The sequence below is a fragment of the Mytilus californianus genome, unplaced genomic scaffold (assembly GCF_021869535.1).
Source record: "Mytilus californianus isolate M0D057914Y unplaced genomic scaffold, xbMytCali1.0.p SCAF_3, whole genome shotgun sequence".
Classification (NCBI taxonomy): Eukaryota; Metazoa; Mollusca; class Bivalvia; order Mytilida; family Mytilidae; genus Mytilus; species Mytilus californianus.
The window spans coordinates 83,291,382-83,313,463 of NW_026262679.1; the positions used below are offsets into that span (position 1 = coordinate 83,291,382).

General features: G+C 31.2%; 1 protein-coding gene across 1 annotated transcript; it reads right to left on the reverse strand.

The window, feature by feature from the left end:
• Positions 1 to 421: 421 nt before the first annotated feature.
• LOC127735230 (sorbitol dehydrogenase-like) lies at positions 422 to 21,696 on the reverse strand. The gene is made up of 9 exons (XM_052245348.1): positions 21,557 to 21,696; positions 16,988 to 17,021; positions 16,001 to 16,165; positions 12,630 to 12,789; positions 12,183 to 12,301; positions 10,680 to 10,745; positions 6,395 to 6,570; positions 3,043 to 3,164; positions 422 to 1,200 (listed from the first exon to the last, which is right to left on the reverse strand). Exons 1-9 carry the CDS (start codon positions 21,608 to 21,610, stop codon positions 1,047 to 1,049), a joined length of 1,050 nt encoding a protein of 349 aa, XP_052101308.1. The 5' UTR covers positions 21,611 to 21,696; the 3' UTR covers positions 422 to 1,046.
• Between the last annotated feature and the right edge of the window lie 386 nt (positions 21,697 to 22,082).

The following is a 22,082-nucleotide window of genomic DNA, read 5'->3' on the forward strand; positions in this document are numbered from 1 at the left end:
TTTTCAATTTAGACTTGTTTATATATATATATATATATATACTGTATATAAGTAGGATCATTCCTGTACACTTATAAAATACTTTGTGTATTGTATCAGATATCCTTGTTTAATTCCTACGAGAAGGTAACACCTCCCGAAACGAAAGCTGATTTTTATCAGCTATAGTTAGAGGGGATAAGGCATCTACGCAATGCTAGGCAGTGTCGTCGTAGAAGTGAGAAGTGAAAAGTACAGGTTTCAGTCCCGCTTGGGGAGGAGGTAAAGAATTAGATCTACTCTAACATTGTTAGGTTGATTTTCTTTATATATATACTGTGTACATGCACATTTAGATTATTTTGGTTATTTGTGTTGATGGATTGTTGTTGGTTTTTTATACTTTCATGGATGTCTAGAGCAGGAAAATAAAACGAAAACCTAAATGCATAAAATATATATTTCTTGATTAAAATATCTATAATATCAACAACAAAAGAAGATTAAAGAATAATCTCTAGAATTTCAAGACAACATACAATAACATATTTTTCTAGGGGGAACATTCAAATATAACCTTTAAATGTCTATCAAAAAATAATTACACAAAGTTTTCATATAAAAAAAAATTATCATTGAGAACCGTTGTAAACAAAACAATCCTATTGAAATTTTCATTAATTTTAACATAATATTTCCATGTCTCACCATAAAAACAAATTTATCCTTTAAGCTATTAAATACAAAAAATACCCTTTAAGTGTTTTCAATTATCATCACTTGCTTTTCAGCAAAAAGATTGCACTTGACTTGAACAGAGTTCTAAGAAAATCTCTCTCTACAGATTATCATAATCATATATAGTATAAGTATATAAGTAACAAATGTTAAAATGTTTTTTCCATTTATACAACCGTGTACCCTGGCTGAACATGATAAAAATGAAGCATCCGGTCCATTTGTGATTATCCTCATTTTTCTGTGTATGTGAACTTATCTACTGATGACAATAAAGACATCTATCCAATATTTACTTCCCAAATCTACTCAAATTGTCCCATAACATTTCACTTTTTAGCACATTCTATCATGACCTTGATTCCTTCTCCTTTGAAAGTTGTCTCAAATGCTTTGAGAGTATCTTCCAGTTTAAATCTATGTGTTATCAATGGCTTTACATCCACCTTACCAGAAGCAACCATTGCTAATGCAGTTGGGTAACTGAAAAATATTAAAACTGCTTTCAATAAAATAATCTTTTATTTTATCCTAACAATGACTGAAAAAAAGCTATAGAATGACCTTTAAATGTATTTTGTTTTTTTCATACTGCTGGTTTGCTGTCCCATTGACATATATATAACAGTCAATGTAAACAAGTAGATTGTTCAACTAGAGGCAGTTTAGCTTTGATATGAGTTTAAAAGCAACTTACTGGATATAAAAGTAATTGTTTCAATTTTTTTGTAATACAACTGCCATAACTTCTATGACTGTCTGAAATGAATACAATTTGTCATAATATGTGATATATTCATATTTTCTAAACAAAGATGTGAAGGGAGGTGGAAAAAAAAATGTATAAAATGTTCCTGAATTCCAAGTTTACATGCCAAAAATTGGTCTTTAACACTCTAAATCTTAAGAATTCAATTGTTTGTAACAAAATTAAACATTTTCAAACAGGAATAAATATACACATGTGCAAAAGAGTATTTACTATGTAGAAACTTCTGAAATTATTTGATAAGAATTAAAAGATTTAAATTTGTTGTAAATTAAGCCTGTTTTACTGGATTATTTGTACTTACAACCACAACAGAATTTTATGACGAATTTAAAGGGGCAATGCCGCATAAGCTACAAGTAAGAAAAAAAATTTCAAATACAATTCTTTTTGTTTCAAGTATCATAAAAGCAGATTTTTAAAACAATATTTCGTCATAAGCAGTTAGTTTGGCCCAAATTTGTCAAAATAAGCTCAAAAACATTGCTGATGTATTATTGACTTGCAAGTGCTTAATTCCACATCATGTGAATCAGTATTCATGTGAACTTCAATTTAACCCCTTAGCTTGAGATGGGTTATGCATGTAATAGGCATGCTCAGCTATTAGAAGGAAAAGAATGTCAACATTGAAAGTGAAACAAGGCTGAACCATTTCGTTTGATCCACAAAAAATCATTCTTATACAGGTGAAAACGATGATTAACATATTGTTTTAACCTATATCATGATATCAAACAGACCTAAAAAAAATCCAATTGCATGTGGTCGCTATCTATTTATAATTATATTTATGTTTATATCAGGTTATATGACCATCAGCAGTTTTCAGAGGCATTTCGATGGTTAATTAGATGGCATCAAGACTAAAATAAACACAAAATGCTGATATATATATTATCGTGCCCATGCATTGTTCATTGTTTATTTTATACTCTTTGTAATTTGGATATACATTTTAGTATGTTATACATCAAATATGAGAATTTGAGTCTAACCGGTGAACGTGAATTTGACAGCTAATGCCCCTTTAAATAATAAAACATAATTCTTCTTTACAATTTCTTTGCACACTGGCTCTCAAAGAACTGCAAGCCATTTTACTCTAAATGACCCAAGTTATCTTGGAATGAACTGTAAGCTGATATTTTATTTGATAACCAAAAAATAATTTTTAAAGTGGACTTGACTTGTAACAGGTAAAATGTAGTAGTTCTTAATTTAATTTTATTAAAAATCATATATCGGCAACCATGAAATTTCCTTACTTCAATTCATTTTTTTCATACTGCAATACAACATAAACTGTGCCCTTTTATTTGACTATTGTGAATTCATTATAATTCGTGGAGTACCAATTTTTAGGGATTCCTTTGGTAAAGATGAACCACGAATTTCAATTTTCAATGTGTATCAATTTTCTATAGGATTTTAAGAATATCTATGAAAACCAAATATCTACCAATACACAATTTTTCCTTAAACCATGAAAATTGGTATCCAAGAAATTAAATGAATCCACAATTTTTTATATCAAACTGTATTACAATCCATACCAGTTAACATATCTGAATATTCCCCTGATGTCAACTTCTCTGACTGAGGCATTTACTATTGGGAGTGTGATGTCTGCTTGTCCTAAACCAACTAATACCACACATCCGCCTGATTTAGTTGCCTGCCAAAATTAAATTCTACTGGGTCTAATAATCTATTCAGAAAATATATAAAGAGTATGGTAGAACAATAAAATATTTATTTGCCAGCAATATATTTTTTTTTTTCATTTTGCTATAATATAAAAAATAATAATTTTAAAATATAAAGTGACTGTTTTAATTTTGTTATTTGTACACAGAGTTCTTGAAAAGTGGTGGTCCAAAGGTTTGGACACCACCAAAATTTGGCAAAGAACAGACACAATTTTGGTATTTTGCAATAGAAATCATAGATTTTCATCAAGGACCACCATGGAAAAAAATATTTCAAGAACTCTGTGTACATAAATAATTAAAAAGTAAGAAATTCTGTTACTCTGAAGGTTGTATCAGTGACATCTTTCTCTCTAGCTACAGAAAGTTAAAAAAAAAAAGAAAACCACCAGTTTTGAAATTTGTTTTTAAGACACTCAGCTCATAATATGTACATGTTTTTATAATTTTCTATCCAATGCCAAATTCATTACATTCAAATCTGAATTTCCCCCACACTGAAGACCAAGAACAAAATGCATTGTCCAAAATTTACCAACAATAAAAAAAACCAGAAGTTCAGCTAAATTTTACTTATTTGTAGATCTTGTCTTGTTGATCATTTTTGCTTTTTAAAGTGTCTAGCTATCTTTTATAGTTTTCAAGATAGTAGCGGCAGTCAAAAACGTAAAATATTGGTAAAAATCATTATTAAAGACCAAGTACTGCTACAAGGAGTCAACTAATGACTTTGGCTATTTGATTTATTTGTAGATCAAGTCTTGCTGATCATTTCTGCTAATTTAATTTACTATCTATCGATTATAGTTTTTCAGATATTAGGCAAAAACGCAAAAAAAAGGGTAAAAATCATTATCAAAGGGTAATAACTCCAATAAGTAGTTGTCTGACTATATGGACCAAGTGAACTTATTTGTAGATCTTGTCTTGCTGATCACTTTTGCCATTTAAAGTTTCTCTCTAAGTATTGTAATATTCAAGATAATAGGCAAAAATGAAAAAAATTGGTAAAAATTCGTCATTCGAGGGCAATAACTATAAGAAGTTGTTAGACAATAAGTAGATCTCATCATTCTGAACATTTTCGCCCTAACTGATTTTCTCCATTCATAGTGGTTTTCAAGATAGAAGACCAAACTTGCATTTTACCCCTATGCTCTATTTCTAGACATGGTGGCCATGTTGGTAGGCGGGGTCATTGACACATTTTTTTAACTAGATACCCTTATGATGATTGTGGCCAAGTTTTGTTAAATTTGGCCCAGTTGGAGAAGATTCTTGTAAAAGTTAACGACAGACAATGACGACAGACGACGGACGCCAAGTGATGAGAAAAGCTCACTTGGCCTTTTAGGCTAGGTGAGCTAAAAATCAATGATTTTGACATAGTTAAGTATTAAAATGATAGATTTATCAAAGACTGCAATTAGCCTGTACTTGAAGAAAGTCTTTTTCTTCAAAAATGCAATATCTGAGCGAAGGGAGATAAACCAGTTCAAATTAAGAGAAAGTTTTTTTATTCTACATTTTTTTTCTTAATAAAAAAAAATTAAATAATGTTTTGCAGCTTTACTTGAAAATATGACTGTTTAATGATGCCTTGAGTTAAGTTTATGTATATTTGAAAAAAAAGGGTGGGAAATCCAGTTCGATATCAATGTGCAGCTTGTACTGAATTTTATTCAACTTCTTCCACAAGCATAAGATACTGATAAATTACTACATTGTATTCTACATTGTATTATAATTTCTTGTCAACTATTTACCTTTTTACTTCAAATTTATGTAAAAAAATATTTGATAAATTTTGATTCACAAGTAGTAAAATGTTCCATGAGGTGCAGCTTCATACAAATGCAGAGGTCGAACCCTGAACAGTTGGAGCAAGTATGGACACTACATTCAAGCTTGATACTGCTCTGTATTTGGATTGTGATCAAACATTTGACACAGCATAGGTTCCTGACACAGAATGAATGTGGTCAAAGAACAGAAAAATTTGAAATTGGACTTTCCCTATAATAGTCCAACATCCAAAATCTAAATACACGGTTAGATTCAGCATATCCTAGTACAATGTACACCAAGAATTTAATTAATTTATTTATTAAGGGAAAATATTAGCTAAGAAATGTTCTAAAAAGTGATATCAAAAGGTGACATTAATGTTGTGTGTTTTAGTGTGAATTATAAAGAAATTGTGGTTTGAGTTATTTCCCTTTGAAAAAAAATATACCAATTCAAATAAAGTTTAAAAAAATGCTTGTATTTTTACCCCTTTTGGCCTTTAATTCCTAAGCGGATATGGTCTTTACCCCCAATATCAATCCCAATCTTCCTTTATTGGTATGGAACCATGTTGTACAATTTCATAGAGATCCATACACTTATACTCAAGTTATTTTCTGGAAACCAAATGTCTTTGGACGACGACAACAATGGCGACATCGCCATACCATTTTAGAGCGGCAAATTTTTGGGGTTGCATAAAAAGAAGATGATGGTTAAATGATTAAAATGGTGTTTTATACATTATGCAAGTCATTTACACATTATGCTACAGCTGTGCAAAATATAACCCCCCAAAAAAACGCTTCAAAGATTTTACAGCTTATAATTTTATACGCCAGACGCATATTTTGTCTACAAAAGACTCATCAAGGATGCTTGAATCAAAAAAGTTAGAAGCCCAAAATAAAGTAGATAGTTAAAAAGCATTGAGGACCCAAAATTCCAAAAGGTTTTGCCAAATACAGCTTAGATTATCTATTTCTAGGATAGAAAATCCTTAGCATTTCGAACAATTCAAAGTTTTGTTAACATTTAATTTATGAATATGACCATATCAATGATATTTCATGTAAATACAGAAGTGCTGATTAATAACTGGGATGGTGGTACCCTCAGGGAGGCACACAATACATATGTTTAAATAAAACAACACACACTTCCATTTTCCTTCCATCTTCAATAAAATGTAGAACTTTGTGTTTCTCAGTGATAAATATTATGACATATGTGTGATAATGACTCAAGTCTTACAATATTGACCAGAAGATCTTAAAATGGTTTCTACATCTATGCTACTTTGATTAAACTTACGTAAATAACATATGTGTGAAAATCACCAAAGTCTTATAATATTGACTATATCTTAAAATGGTTTCTACATCTTTGTTTCTATGAATAAACTTACATAAATAGCAGTTTGAATACTAGGAGTAGCACCACTACATTCGATAGTAATCTCTGGCTGTACTCCCATTACATCTTCAACTTTCTGTGCCATCTCTTTTGGGTCTTTACTGGTTACTTTCAGTGTGTATGTGGCTCCCATCGACTTGGCCATATCCAACCTTGATTGATCAATATCTATGTATAAATTTTTGAAATTAGTCATGTGTTATATTCATATTACACTTCATCTCCACATAAATTAGTGTTTAGATTGGTTGTCTACTAATTTTGAATGATGTAAGAACAAATTAAAGACAATAGAAATATGTTCATGTTGTACAGTTTATTTAATTAGAATCAATATTCCATGTTTTTTTCATTTATATTTGACAGTGTTTATGATTACAGGGTTCATACATCTTTTTTGTTCCCTTTTTCAATGACTTTTCAAGTAGATCATAACAATCATTTTCTCTTTTTACAATTTATCTCCGCCTTTGTTTGGTTTGTTGTTATAGTAGAGGTTTTTTCAGTTTTTTTACAAAAAGTTTATTCTAGGCATTCATTACAGTAACCCCATTTCCCTATTAAAATTGTTGTAAAATGTACAGAAAAAGAAATTAAAAAAACAACAGAACAATTGTGTTAACATTTTTGTAAATTGCTCCTTGTGTATGGATTTACCTGAATTTCACATTTCCACCAGAATGAAGTGTGAATATTTTTGATACACTTTTTAATAAAACAGCAAATGACAAAACAACATATCAATTAAATATTTCTAGATAAAGATAATTAAACAATAAGATACTGGAGTCAGTTTCACAAAATATCTTACAACTAATGTCGATCGTAAGTCTTACACAATTAAGTATACTTACGATCCACTTTAGTCGTAAGATTTTTTGTGAAACTCATTCCTGGTACACTGGAAACAAAAACTATTAATGTAATAGGATACAGTCAAGTTATAGAAAGCACTTGTTAGACCCAAATATAAAACAGCACACTAAGGAAAAATCCTGGAAGTAAATACCAAGGGTATGCATATGGTTTACAAGTTAAAAAGGACAGCTGAACAGATTATTGGTGTCTTGTCTACAGAGTATTGTTGTCTAATTTACAGAGTATTGTTGTCTTGTCTACAGAGTATTGGTGTCTTGTCTACAGTGTATTGTTGACTTGTCTACAGATTATTGGTGTCTTGTCTACAGAGTATTGTTTTCTTGTCTACAGATTATTGGTGTCTTGTCTACAGAGTATTGTTGTCTAATTTACAGAGTATTGTTGTCTTGTCTACAGAGTATTGGTGTCTTGTCTACAGAGTATTGTTGTCTTGTCTACAGATTATTGGTGTCTTGTCTACAGAGTATTGTTGTCTTGTCTACAGATTATTGGTGTCTTGTCTACAGAGTATTGTTGTCTAATTTACAGAGTATTGTTGTCTTGTCTACAGAGTATTGGTGTCTTGTCTACAGAGTATTGTTGTCTTGTCTACAGATTATTGGTGTCTTGTCTACAGAGTATTGTTGTCTTGTCTGCAGATTATTGGTGTCTTGTCTACAGAGTATTGTTGTCTTGTCTACAGAGTATTGTTGTCTTGTCTACAGATTATTGGTGTCTTGTCTACAGAGTATTGTTGTCTAATTTACAGAGTATTGTTGTCTAATTTACAGAGTATTGGTGTCTTGTCTAAAGAGTATTGGTGTCTTGTCTACAGAGTATTGTTGTCTTGTCTACAGATTATTGGTGTCTTGTCTACAGAGTATTGTTGTCTTGTCTACAGATTATTGTTGTCTTGTCTACAGATTATTGTTGTCTAATTTACAGAGTATTGTTGTCTTGTCTACAGAGTATTGGTGTCTTGTCTACAGAGTATTGTTGTCTTGTCTACAGAGTATTGTTGTCTTGTCTATAGAGTATTGGTGTCTTGTCTATAGAGTAGTGTTGTCTTGTCTATAGATTATTGTTGTCTTGTCTATAGAGGAGTGTTGCCTTCAGAGTATTTTTGTCTTAATATGGGTCAATATCCCTAATACTCCTCAAATTGAGGTATTCAAATATAGTACACAAACAAAAAATCTCTGTGCATTGATATTGGACACGTTTCAATTTTTAAAAAGTGACTGAGCTTAACCATTTGTGCTGATTTGAAGAGCAGAGGACCATAGAATAAAGGTCTAAAACTATGGAGTTATTAAAGTATGGAAAGAACTAAATTTTCAAAGAACTTATTGTGTGAAAAAAGGTACTTTTTACTTCAAGAAGCCACATCACAAAGGGCTTTACAGGGTATGCTACAGAAAAATGAATCTTGTAACCCGAAAATTTCACCACACATGTGAAAATGTCTCAGCTCCTCAAAGATTCATCATACATATCCAAGTTTACGATATGGTGAGAGGAATTGAGGAAAAGACTACCTTTACTGACTACCATACTATATAGTCAGCTATAAAAAGGCCCCGACATGAAAAATATGAAACAATTCAACTGAAAATAAACTGCTTCGCTGAGCGCAGCTGGATACGCCCGCAGAGGTCCAACCCTGAACAGTTGGGGCAAAAATGGACACAATATTCAAGCTTGATTCAGGTCTGAATTTGGATTGTAATTAAATATTTGACATATTATAGGTTTCTGAATAAATGTAGTCAAAGAACTTGAAATTGGTTATATGAATTGAATTTATATTCAATTAAAGATTTCTTGCTGTTGTGCAATACTTAGTAAATCTGTTGTCAGACTATAAACAAATAAAGTTCAATTAATTCTCAATGTCATATTAGAAATTTATGAAAATAAAAAGGGAGCTTACATCAATAGATATAAACAAATCACCAAAGTTTCATGAGAATTGGTGACAGCATTTTTGAGTTATTGTCCAAAAACTGGAAAATCACCCCTTTTTTTAATGAATAAAACCCCATAACTCAGAAATGTAAAATGTAAAATTTATAAAATTCTAAAGGGAGCTTACATCAATATATACAAACAATTCACCAAAGTTTCATAAGAATTGCTGAAAGCATTTTTTGAGTTTTTGTCCGAAAACTGGAAAATCCCCCCTTTTTTTATGAATAAAACCCTGTAACTCGGAAATGTAAAATCTAAAATTCATAAAAATCGAAAGGGAGCTAATGTCAATAGATATAAACAATTCACCACAATTTCTTGCAAGTTGGTGAAAGCATTCTTGACTTATTGTCCGAAAACTGGAAAATCCCCCTTTTTTTAATGAATAAAACCCATAACTCTGAAATGTAAAATCTAAATTTTATAAAAAACGAAAGGGAGCCTACATCAATAGATATAAACAATTCACCAAAGTTTTATGCATATTGGTTAAAGCATTTTTGAGTTAATGTCCGACATGTTGACGACGGACAGACGGAAGGACAGACGGACAACGGTATACCATAATACGTCCCGTAAACGGGCGTATAAAAACAACTGCCTAATTTATAACAAAACAATTTACGAAAAAAAAAATATGACAGACATGAAACAACGACAACCACTGAACTACAGGCTCCTGACTTTGGACAGACACACAAAAAATGCAGCAGGGTCAAACATGTTTAAAGGTGCCCACCCTCTTATCTGGAACAGTGGTGTAATGGCACATCCCAAGAACAAACTATGCAAAACAATAAAGGAAAACACAAATATGAGAAACAGCAAAAAACAACAACCACTCAATTACAGGCTCCTGACTTGGGACAGGCACATATAGAATGTGGTGGGGTTAAACATGTTTGCTGGCGCCAAACCCTTCCCCTATCGTAAACTTGTGTTAGAGTAGTGTTGTGTAAATGGTAGTGTTGTCTACATAGCAGTGTTGTCTTTTTTCTACACAGTTGTGTTATCAACTTAGAATTGTTTTCTACCGAGTATTTTGTATGTTAAGTGTATATTTACTTCTTTAATTCTACAATGAAGTTTCTTTCATTTTTTCTTTCATATTTTACTACCTATATAATTCTAAAATAACCTCAAAAACTGTGAAGCTGAAGGCGTACAACTTTTTTTAACTACAAGAAAGACTTTAACAAAATATTTTTTTCGAAAACATAATGTTTTTTATGTTCTTAAGAAAAGCATTTCTCTTACTTTCATTTCATGAAAAATATTACAATATATATACTGAATTTAACAATCCTCAAAAGTACAGAATAAAAGCAATGTCACAATTTTAGTATGACACATATTACTTAAAATAAAATACTCAAAGTATAAAAAAAATAATGTGCTCTGTATATCCCCAAAAACAGAAGATATAAACTTAATTTTATTTTCTATACCTGTAATACAAACAACAGCAGCTCCATTGGCCCTGGCTGTTAATACATTTACTAGACCAATTGGACCTACAATATAAATGGTATACTATTATGTAAATGTCTGTTATAATTTCCTTGTATAATGGTAACATTTTATGGCGGTTATATATTATATAAAAAGCATGATAATATAAAATACATGTATAAATGACATACTACTAATAACTATAAACATCTAAATTATGATTACATTTAAAACAGTAACAACATATATTACGTCTGCAAACTTTCCAATTTTATGTAACATTTTGAAAGTTAAAATACAAATAAAGCTACAAATATGACAATAAATAAAATATGATTTTTTTTGTTTGTTTCAAACATATAAAAAACCGGAAGATAGAAACAATATTTTGCAATCAGCAGTCAGTTTTGGTTCAACTTCATCCAAAGAAGCTAAAAACATTGCTGATGTATTACTGCCTTGCAAGTCAATAATTCTACCTCATTTAAATCTATATTCATGTAACCTTTAATTCAAACCTTAGTGGAGATGTGTTGCACATGTAATCAACATGTTGTCAGCGTGTTCATTCATTAAAATGAAAAGAATGTCAACATTGAAAAGTGAACATCTCAATGGATAATTAGATAGCATCTATTCTAAAATATGTATGAATTGCTGATACAATGTACATCATAAGTAGTTCATGCATTGTTAATTGTTTCTTTTGGACTTTTTAGTATGTTATAAATAATATACAAGATTTTGGATTATATCAGTTTACATGAATTTGACAGCTAATGTCCCTTTAAGTATTGTATACAGTTTACAATCATTATTTTTTAATTATGTGTTGATGTAGAAAGCTTGAATACTAGCGTTAATACCCCATTCAGTACTTTTTATTTGACACATAGGTGATTTGTTTACATACTGATTAATTTTAGTCAATAAATTATATATGTAGCATTTAGTTTACATGAGATATCTTGTCATATCCAATTTTATTTTGTTAATTACAGGTTTTCAAATTGATGGCAGATTTTCTGTGGTCTCTTTAAACATAGATAAAAAATTACTGAGGATTCTTCATTATTATTTGTGTGATAACAATTTCTGTGGATTTCATGGGTATGGGGTAAACCACAAATCTAAATGTTCAACAAAGTACACATTTTCTACAGGCTTGTAATGCAGACTTTGGCAAATCCACGAAATAAAATATCCACGAAAATATTTTTTTCCTCAATCCACGTACATGACGTAAATTGGTACCCATGAAAAAAAATTTGTAAGGGTTCCACGGAACCCAGTGTCTTGCCTACGACGACGACACCAACGACGGAATGTCGGATCGCTATGTCTCGCTTTTGCGACAAAAGTCGCAGGCTCGACAAAAATGAATCCACAGTATGTGCAGACTGTCTTTTGTTTTAATCTTACATCATATAATTGTCTCTACCTATTCTTTTATACAAATAAAATCATTAAAAATAAACTATTTTACTATATGTACATACCAGCTCCACAAATAAGAACCTTGCTGCCTAAAGTAACACCTCCCCTATTACAAGCATGAACTCCTACAGACAATGGCTCCAACAAAGCTCCTTCTTCTGTACTCATATTATCTGGTAATCTATTGAAACATAACTAACATTATTACACCATACTTTTGTATACATTTCAGTACAAAGGTTCTTCATTTCTATTTTCAACATTTTGTATTAAAAGGTAAGTCGTTTTTGTCTTGAAACTTGATTTTTTCCTCTTTCATGCTAATCAGGAGCACTATAGATAATATCAGAATGCAAGGGGTTTCAATCAGATGTTTTTTATATCTTTCCAAAATTCTTATTCTGATAATTTCCCCAGATTAAAACAGTTAATTACGGTTAATAAAAAGTATGAAGGATTGACGATGAGATTGATATTAATTAATTGTGTGAATGCCACCTTGAACTTACTTAAAACAGAAATCTGCAGCATGGACATAATATCTGGCTAAGTTACCATGAATCGGAGGTGTAGCACAAAATTTCATGTCTGGACAAAGGTTATATCGGCCATGTTTACAATGAGAACATAACCGACAGGGTACTCCTGGCTCTATGGCTACTCTGTCTCCTGAAAATACAAGAAATATTTGATTATGTACATTTGTAAATATTTTGATAGTATGAAAACTTAAAATGGAAGCAAGTATTTTATAAAATTTAATGAAACAATCATTTTGCAACTGCTCCTTTGAATGAATCAACCTATTTGTTAGCTTTAACATTATTTAATTCCTAAGCCAATCCTGTTCAACAGATTTTCCGCTACTGACATTTATTATGTTAAAGAATTACAAACAAAAGATAAAATTTTGGTAATATTTGAGAATATTTAAAATGTAGAATATCAAAATAATTTATAAGTCATATTCACCTACAAACATTTAACCCTTTATTAAAAGTATGCTGTTTCAAAAGGATATATATAAAACTAAAGTTAGGATGTAATGGCCATAATCACAATGATTCATAGTTAAAACAATGGCTAGATAGAAAATAGGTCTTTTTTTGTTGTTGAAACTTTATGTAAAGGCATTCTTTTTTTTATGTCAAAATTAGCAAAATTTCAATTTTTCATTCAACAATTTAATTAAAACCGTCCTTGGTTTTTAAGTCTGGAAACAAAAAGCTCACTGTCAACTAGATGTGTCCAAATGACACGAATGGCCCTGCTCGCAAAAAAAGGTTGCCATTTTTAGAAGTGGAAATTTTCAAAGTCCAAAGCCCTTAATTTTAGCAACGTATCAGTGGAGTGGAATCAAACGTAAACTTGATCTGTAACTCATCATAGTTGACTCACATACTATGTGAAGGCCTTTAGAAAAAAAAATCTGTATAACTGTTATTTCCACAACATTTTCAAAGTCCAAAGACTGTTATTTGTCAAAAATCGGTTGAGTGGAACAAAACCTAAACTCAATCTGTAACTCATTAGAGTAGACTCACATACTAGAAATTAGCTCAATATGTGAAGGCATTTAGAAAAAAAGTCTGTATAACTGTTCATTGGGGAATGACAGAATGACAGGTAAGGTAAAACTATATGGCCCCCACCTAAGTTGGCGGGCCATAATAAAAAAGTTCTTAGATTATTTTATTTATTATCAGATATAACCTTTTTTTCTTTAATGTGGAGTTTGTCAAATCTTAAACTCTGAGTTTATAAAACCTAATGTTGTTGAAAAACAAGAAAAAAAAACCTAACTGAACTGACTAAGAATATACAAGCAGAAATATGGAATCTTGCTTTTCTTGTTGTGTTCCAACTTAAGCAATCCAAGTTTTCAAGAAGCTGACATACATGGTCCTTAATTCCTTTATCACCTTCAACTGTTCTTGTTACATAAAATGTCAAATTATCCATCAAAAAGTGTGTTTGATCATTTGTGTCTTTTATAGACTAGCTATAGTATTATCTAATATAATGTACAGATGTTCGTACACAAATCTTTTTAGTAAGCATTCTCTAATACTATATGTAGTTATGGCAATCATTAAACTCCCCATTTCATCAATATTTGTTCGTCCTGAACATGCATTAAATATTTGCCACTGGACGCTAAGCAACAAACCATCAATCAATATTGGTAGGAATAATAACTTCCTTGTTAAATTGGCATTTCAATATAATATTTACACTGTTACAGATAGAAAATACTGTAAATTCAGAAATTTTTGCGATGCTTGCCACATAATAGGTGCTGCAAAAAAAACTACTGTAGCATCTTAATTTTAGTACTATTATTTGTATGCAGCACTTCACTTGCATTTGTTTAGATTGTCCAACTATAATATTGTAATATACAATAGTTTCTATATTTACAGTAATCAACCTACCGGTAATGTGGATTCATTATTATTCATGGGATACCAGTTTTTGTTGATTTCGCTGGTATAGGAGAACCACAAATTTAAATGTTCAGGGCCACACTTTAAAATATTTGGGTGAGCCCAAACCCTACCCAAAGGTAGAGAGACAGTGGGTAGGTAGGTAGGCATTTTCTTTTTTTTTCAGCAAAGAGAAATTGAAGTGTCAGATGTATTTTGAGTCTTCATGCCTATCTGATTAAAAAAATTAATAAATACGAGGTTTAGTTTATATTTTGACCAAATAAATGTGGATAGTGTCCACATGTGAACACAGATGATGCCCCCGCTTGCATATCATATAGTTATAATGGGACATAACTGAAGAACGGTAAAAGTGACGCTACCCAAATTTGAACTTGATCTGAGTTTTGTGGTAATAAGCATTGTGTGAAAGTCTCATAACATTTGGTTGAGGCTAATTTAAGTAGAGAACAGAAACTAAAAATTCAGCAATTTTTCTATTTGTGAACACGCATAACTCTAGAACGGTTGTATATAAGTTTTATAACATTTGGTTGAGACAAACTAAAAAATTCAGCAATTTTTATGTTTATAAAGGGACATAACTCAAGAATGGTAAAAGTGTCGCCACCAAATTTTGTACTTAATCTGTATTATGTAGTAATAAGCATTGTGTATAAGTTTCATAACATTTGGTTGAAGCAAACTAAAGTTAGAAAACAGAAATAAAAAATTTGTACTTGAACTTAGTTTTATGGTAATGAATATTGTGTATAGGTTTCATAATGTTTGATTGGGGCAAACTTAAGTTACAGAATGGAAACTAAAAATTTTGCAATCTTTCGATTTATAAAGGGGCATAACTCAATAATGGTTAAAGTGACACTACCCAAATTCAACTTGATCTGTGTTTTATCAATGGAAATTGCATTGTATAAAGCAATGATTGTAGTTGATTCAACTATAATCATGGACAAAGGAAGATAACTCCAATTTTAAAAATTACTTGATATTTACAAGAAAATAAAAATTTTGCAATTTTTCCATTTATAAAGGGGCATAACTCTAGAACGCTTAAAGTGACGCCAACAAAATTCAAACTTGATCTGTGTTTTGTGGTAATAAGCATTGTGTATAAGTTTCATAACATTTGGTTGAGGCAAACTCAAGTTAAAGAACGGAAACCGCTACGGCGGGGGCATAACAAACTTTTTCACATCAGGACAATAAAAGATTTTGAGTAAGCACTATTTTCAAGGTAGGTAGGGTTAGGGCAAACAAACATATTCTTTTTTATGGCCTAACGAAATTCAAATTTTCTATAGGCTTGTTTGCAGAAGTTGGCAAAACCAAGAAATTAAATATCCACAAAAATAGAAATTTTCCTTGATCAACAAAATTGGTACCCACGAAAATATATGAATCCACAGTAAATCAAAATTATACCATACCAATTTGAAGATTGCTAACCCCTTTGCCTAGTTTACTGACGACTCCGCTAGCTTCATGTCCAAGTATCATTGGTGCCTTGACAACAAAATCTCCAATAGCTCCATGTTTCCAGTAGTGTACATCTGATCCACAGATACCCACATGCTGCATACATAACTGTACCTCTAAAATACAGCAGTAGTTCCAGTACAATAACTTTGGAATAGAGCATGTTAACTGTTAGTTTTACATACAATATTGAGGTTTATGACAACCTTGAGTATTTTTCTATTTAAGAACAATGAAATAAAACATGTAAAACAAGTAAAACTGCAAGCTACTGCTCACTGATGATACCCCCGCCCAAATACTTGACGGTAAACAGGAAGTTGTTGAGTGATGAATCTGAAAACGCATCACACTGTCTACCTGACTTATATAAACCCTGAAACCAAATTTCAGAAATCCTTATAATGTAGTTCTTGAGAAAGATGCGACAAAAAAATATTGATGGGACGGACGGACAGACGGACGGATGGATGGACTGATGGATGGATGGACTGACGGATGGATGGATGGACGGATGGATGGACAGACAGAGGTAAAACAGTATAACCCCACTTTTTTAAAGCAGGGTATAATGATCAACATTCACTGTATTAAAGTAATCACCAGTCAGAGGGATTAATACTGTGATCCAAATACTTTTCACCAACAATTTACTTATGTGACTTTTACAAATAGAAAATAATGTGAATATATCAAACTTGAATCTTATCTTATCGTTTATGAATAAATAAAAAAAAAGTCAGAGAATAGTGAAAATAATTTTATTTAAGTAGGGTAGAAAGTGCTGAAAGTAAGTTATAGTATCCTAAAAACTATGTGCGTTTAATGTAATACTTTAATAATAGTAATTTTATGTGTTTTAATGTTTATATGCAAAATATCATAAATATTAAGTATGGACCACTATTTTGATACATTGTACTTAGGAAGTCACTTACCCCCTGGACCTGGTTCTGGAATAGGGATGTCTTCCTAAAATATATCATATATTTTTATATTTATAGAATATACTGATCTACCTATGTCTTAAGGTTATTGTGTGGTGGTTTGATGTTTTATTAATTAATACAACTGTATACACTACACCTCCATTTATTCACATTAATTGTCTCGAATTAGACATGGCTAGATTTGATAATCTAAGTGCACTAACATATTTCTTCCAGGTACAATAGTGAGGGGCTTAAAGGGGGGTATCTGCACAGAAGAACGTGAAATAAAATTGCCATTTCACGATGAACGAACAATTAAAAATTTCTCGCATGTTGATCTTTTTACCGATTTCCAAAACACGGTGAATAAGGAACCTTTTTCACGGCTGCACGTGAAATAAAAATGGCAAAACACATTGCACGAAAATAACCCTTTACCACCCTCAATAGTGATTATGTCATTCTCTGTAGAATTCAGGAATATAAAGGTATCCCTTTGCCTTATTGACTGTAAAAATTTATTTGTGTACCTTAATATATGCAATGTGTTATCTTCATGGAAAACCAGGGATATATATCATGTATATGGTATATATAAAAGGTAAATACATTGTAAGTTTATCAGGATAAAATTCCAAATTCAGTATTTCTATTCTTAGTATTAAGTATTTTATGACCCATCAAACAATGAGAACAGCAAACAATCACAAAGCCATTTTCTAAAGACATATATACTCCTACAACTGTTTTCAAACAATTCTTTTTCAACTTCAGCTAGAGGCATTTTGTTTCTTGTAATTAAATTTTGGATATATACAATTTAAATCTTTTCAGGCATTTTTAAGAATATTGATAAACCAACAATTTATAAATGTAGGATTTATACACAATTTCAGCAATTCACCAACTCCAATTTAGAACATATGTAAAAGTAGCCCTTCCCTGACAAGAAATAGTGCTTTTGGTGACATTATTTACTTAAACCAAACAATAAATTTGCAGAAATGAGACTTGGTGAAAAAGAAATATATTTAGACCATTTTGAGTCAAAATTGACTTGTCCATGAGTTTTTAAAATTTGAGGATTAATGCCCTCCATTATGTCCATAGTATACTTATTTAAGATTTCCAGAAAACCAGGGGTTATTTATAGTAGTAGTTGCTTTCCGAACAATGGTATTTCACTACAAGACTTTAAACATTGGTTGAAAAATGGGCATCCTTGGCAGTCTGTTTGGTTCAAACTGAAATACTGTGGATTCTTTTATTTTCGTGGGTACCAATTTTCGTGGATTGAGGAAAACTTACATTTTCATGGATATTTGATTTCCTGGTTTTGCCAAAGTCTGCATACATTCCAATAGGGAAATTTGGAATTCGTTTAACATTTCAATTTGTGGTTCTCCTGTAACCACAATATCCATGAAAATTGGTATCCAATGAATTCTATGAATAATAAATGTGGATAGTGTCCACATGTGGACACAGATTATGCCCCCGCTTGCATATCATATAGTTATAAAGGGATATAACTGAAGAACGGTAAAAGTGAGGCTACCCAAATTTGAACTTGATCTGAGTTTTGTGGTAATAAGCATTGTGTGTAAGTCTCATAACATTTGGTTGAGGCTAACTTAAGTAGAGAACAGAAACTAAAAATTCAGCAATTTTTCTATTTGTAAACACACATAACTCTAGAACGGTTGTGTATAAATTTTATTACATTTGGTTGAGACAAACTAAAGTTAGAGAACGGAAACAAAAAATTCAGCAATTTTTCTGTTTATAAAGGGACAGAACGCAAGAATGCTAAAAGCGTTGCCACCAAATTTCGTACTTAATCTGTATTATGTAGTAATAAGCATTGTGTATAAGATTCATAACATTTGGTTGAGGCAAACTAAAGTTAGAAAACAGAAACAAAAAATGTGTACTTGATCTTAGTTTTGTGGTAATGAATATTGTGTATAGGTTTCATAATGTTTGGTTGGGGCAAACTTAAGTTACAGATGGAAATTAAAAATTTTGCAATCTTTCGATTTATAAAGGGCATAACTCAATAATGGTTAAAGTGACACTACCCAAATTCAACTTGATCTGTGTTTATCAGTGGAAGTCAAAATTAAACATTGCATTGTATAAAGCATTGATTGTAGTTGATGCAACTATAATCATGGACAAAGGAAGATAACTCCAATTTTAAAAATTACTTGATATTTAGAAGAAAATAAAAATTTTCAATTTTTCTATTTATAAAGGGGCATAACTCTAGAACGGTTAAAGTGACACCATCAAAATTCAAACTTGATCTGTGTTCTGTGGTACATTGTAATAAGCATTGTGTATAAGTTTCATAACATTTGGTTGAGGCAAACTTAAGTTAGAGAACGGAAACTTTTTTTGCAATTTTTCCATTTATAAAGGGGCATAACTCTAGAACGGTTAAAGTGACGCCACCAAAATTCAAACTTGATCTGTGTTTTGTGGTAATAAGCATTGTGTATAAGTTTCATAACATTTGGTTGAGGCAAACTTAAGTTAGAGAACGGAAACCAATTTTGGGACGTACGTACGTACCAAAGGACAAGTGTAAAACTTAATGCCCCTACCGCTACGGCGGGGGCATAAAAATGAATTCACAGTATATCTCCCAGTATCAGTCAGGGGTACTACTTATACAAGTGATTTCAGAATCACATCTTTAAGTGATTATGGCTTTGAAAAATTGAAAATTTCCACAAAAATAGACACAGACTCAAAATATGCATAAACTGGAATAATTTTTAGATCAGGACATAACCTTGAAGTGATCATTCTAACTCTAAAGAACACCAATCAGGTTACTTAAAATTGTTGACCTTTGTCTGATTGTAAGAGTAGTGAGGGTCTTTCTATACTAAGCTAGTCAGTATAGAAAGTCCCTGGAGTAGTTAATGAATATTTGATTACAGAAAAATTTCCAAGGGTACAATTAAAAGCTTTAGCGCACTAACTTACTGTCCAAGCGCACTGGTGAAATTAATACAAAAGAGAAAGGGATAATTGATCTATGTAGGAAAATTAAAGAAAAATTTGTCAAAATATGGAAAGCTAATGAAATTAGCATTTGAAGATCAAAGGAAACACCAAAATCACTTAAATAGGTGATAACTGAATTTTTCAAAACACTGAAATAGGTGATAATGAAATCACTTATATAAGTAGTACCCCTGACTATAAAATCTTTCCTGTATTCAAAATTAGCTATTTTTAGAAGGCATGTGCGAAAATCACCGGACATTTGAAGAACTGTCAAACAGGTTTCCCTTATTTTAGACACACATTACCCGGTACATTAAATACAAATGTATTAAGAGTGAAAACATGCATAACATGCATAAAGAAGAATTCATGAAATTAAAGTATGTCATGAATTTGTTCACACAATATTATTCGATTATTGCCATATTGGTTTTATGAGATTACCAAAGTGAAGCCAAAAGTCTTAGATGCGCGAATACACTAGACTGCACCGTATCGTATTTTTTTTTATTCTCATATGAAAGCCACTGCTGTCGACCACCCTCTTTTCTTTTTCTTTTTTACTGTGCAATTGTCTGTTTCGTTGTCTTTACTTTATAATCATGCCTTAACCATTTCTTGTAAATGTGACTGTTTGAGCTAATAAATATTATCTTTAAGTTTATTAGGCCTATAGTATTATTTTGGCATTTTTTACATGAAATTGTTGTTTAAGTGTTAGAGTGGGGCGCACATATTCGCCGGGGACACAATTTCGCTGTTTTGTGATTTTGAGGTGTAAAAACTTCAAAGGATGGCTGAAATGGAAGAAATATGCCGGTAATTAATATTATAACAAATATGATTATTTTTTAAACTTAGACAAAATGTCGGCACTTACCGCAAAGGACCGTAAAACAGACAACGATTTTCGGCCAATTTCCTGAATGAAAAACACAATTTTAAAGAAGTATTTCTTAGTAATTCTTTGACTGATTGCCCTAAATTTCAGTTCTTTACACCTTTGAAATGTCTGCTATTCATCTATAATGAAATTGATTTGATAAATATTGTTTAAAGCTGCAGTTATTTGGTTTTAAATAGATGTGTAAAAATGGCGAATATGTGTCCCATTTTGACAAAACATCAGGAAATTTCAAATAGCCTTTAATCTAACTTTTCAGATGAATTTTTCAAAGAAACACGTTTTCAAGCTAAGAATATTTTGCTTTTGATGTTATCTTCATATAGAAATATCAGTATACTTCAAAAACATAAAGACCTCAACATAAACTGCAGAAAACATGGAAATTATGGCGAAAATGAGCACCCCACTCTAATCAGTTAATAGTTGGAAATGCATCCTAACAATGTACAAACAAATGTTTGCTGAAGAAGATAGGGCTGTCTTAAATTCAGACAGGTCACAATAACGTTTATATATTATGATAACACTTGAACTTCTGAAGTGCACCTTTGAACTGTGTTTGAATCAGCTGATTGCAACTGAAATATATTAATAAACAAGAAATGCTGGTTTAAACAGTTTAAATGGAAATGTCATGTTGTACGTACGAGCTGAATATCTCCTTGCTTCTTTAAAATTGCAGTTAAGTTTGTGTCCGACATTCTGACTTCTTCTAAGTAGGTTTATCTTATCATTATCGCTAAAAAACCTCTCACAGGCAGATGTTGTGTTTATTTACACAGTTATGTCCCCTTTATTTTGGGTTATTGGTCAGATGATGCACTAACAACACTTTTTAAAATAAGTTTTTATACAGATATGTATATATATATGTGTGTGTGTGTGTCACATTGTTATCTTCATGTAAGATTATAATAAGTTTGAATGCATTGTGTTACTAATTATATTCAATAATATTTTTTCATTGTAAAATGTTACGAAATTTATTAGAGTTATCCCTCTTTATATGGAAGATAATCTTATCCACACCAAGTTTCAGCTTTCTAAAAAGCTGTGGTCTGCTTCGCTCTATCATGATTTAAAGTAATATATGTGCATGTGGTTGTTGATTAAGTATTGGAAATGTGGTATTTTTAAATATTGATTAATATAAAATGGATGTCTTAGACTTGG

Coding starts and splice junctions, on each gene's coding strand:
- LOC127735230 (XM_052245348.1), bottom strand. CDS start 21,610: ATGTCGGACACAAACTTAACTGCAATTTTAAAGAAGCAAGGAGATATT. Junction 16,166..16,987: donor TCCAGAACCAGGTCCAGGGG/GTAAGTGACTTC, acceptor GCTGTATTTTAG/AGGTACAGTTATGTATGCAG. Junction 10,746..12,182: donor GGTTCTTATTTGTGGAGCTG/GTATGTACATAT, acceptor TTTATATTGTAG/GTCCAATTGGTCTAGTAAAT.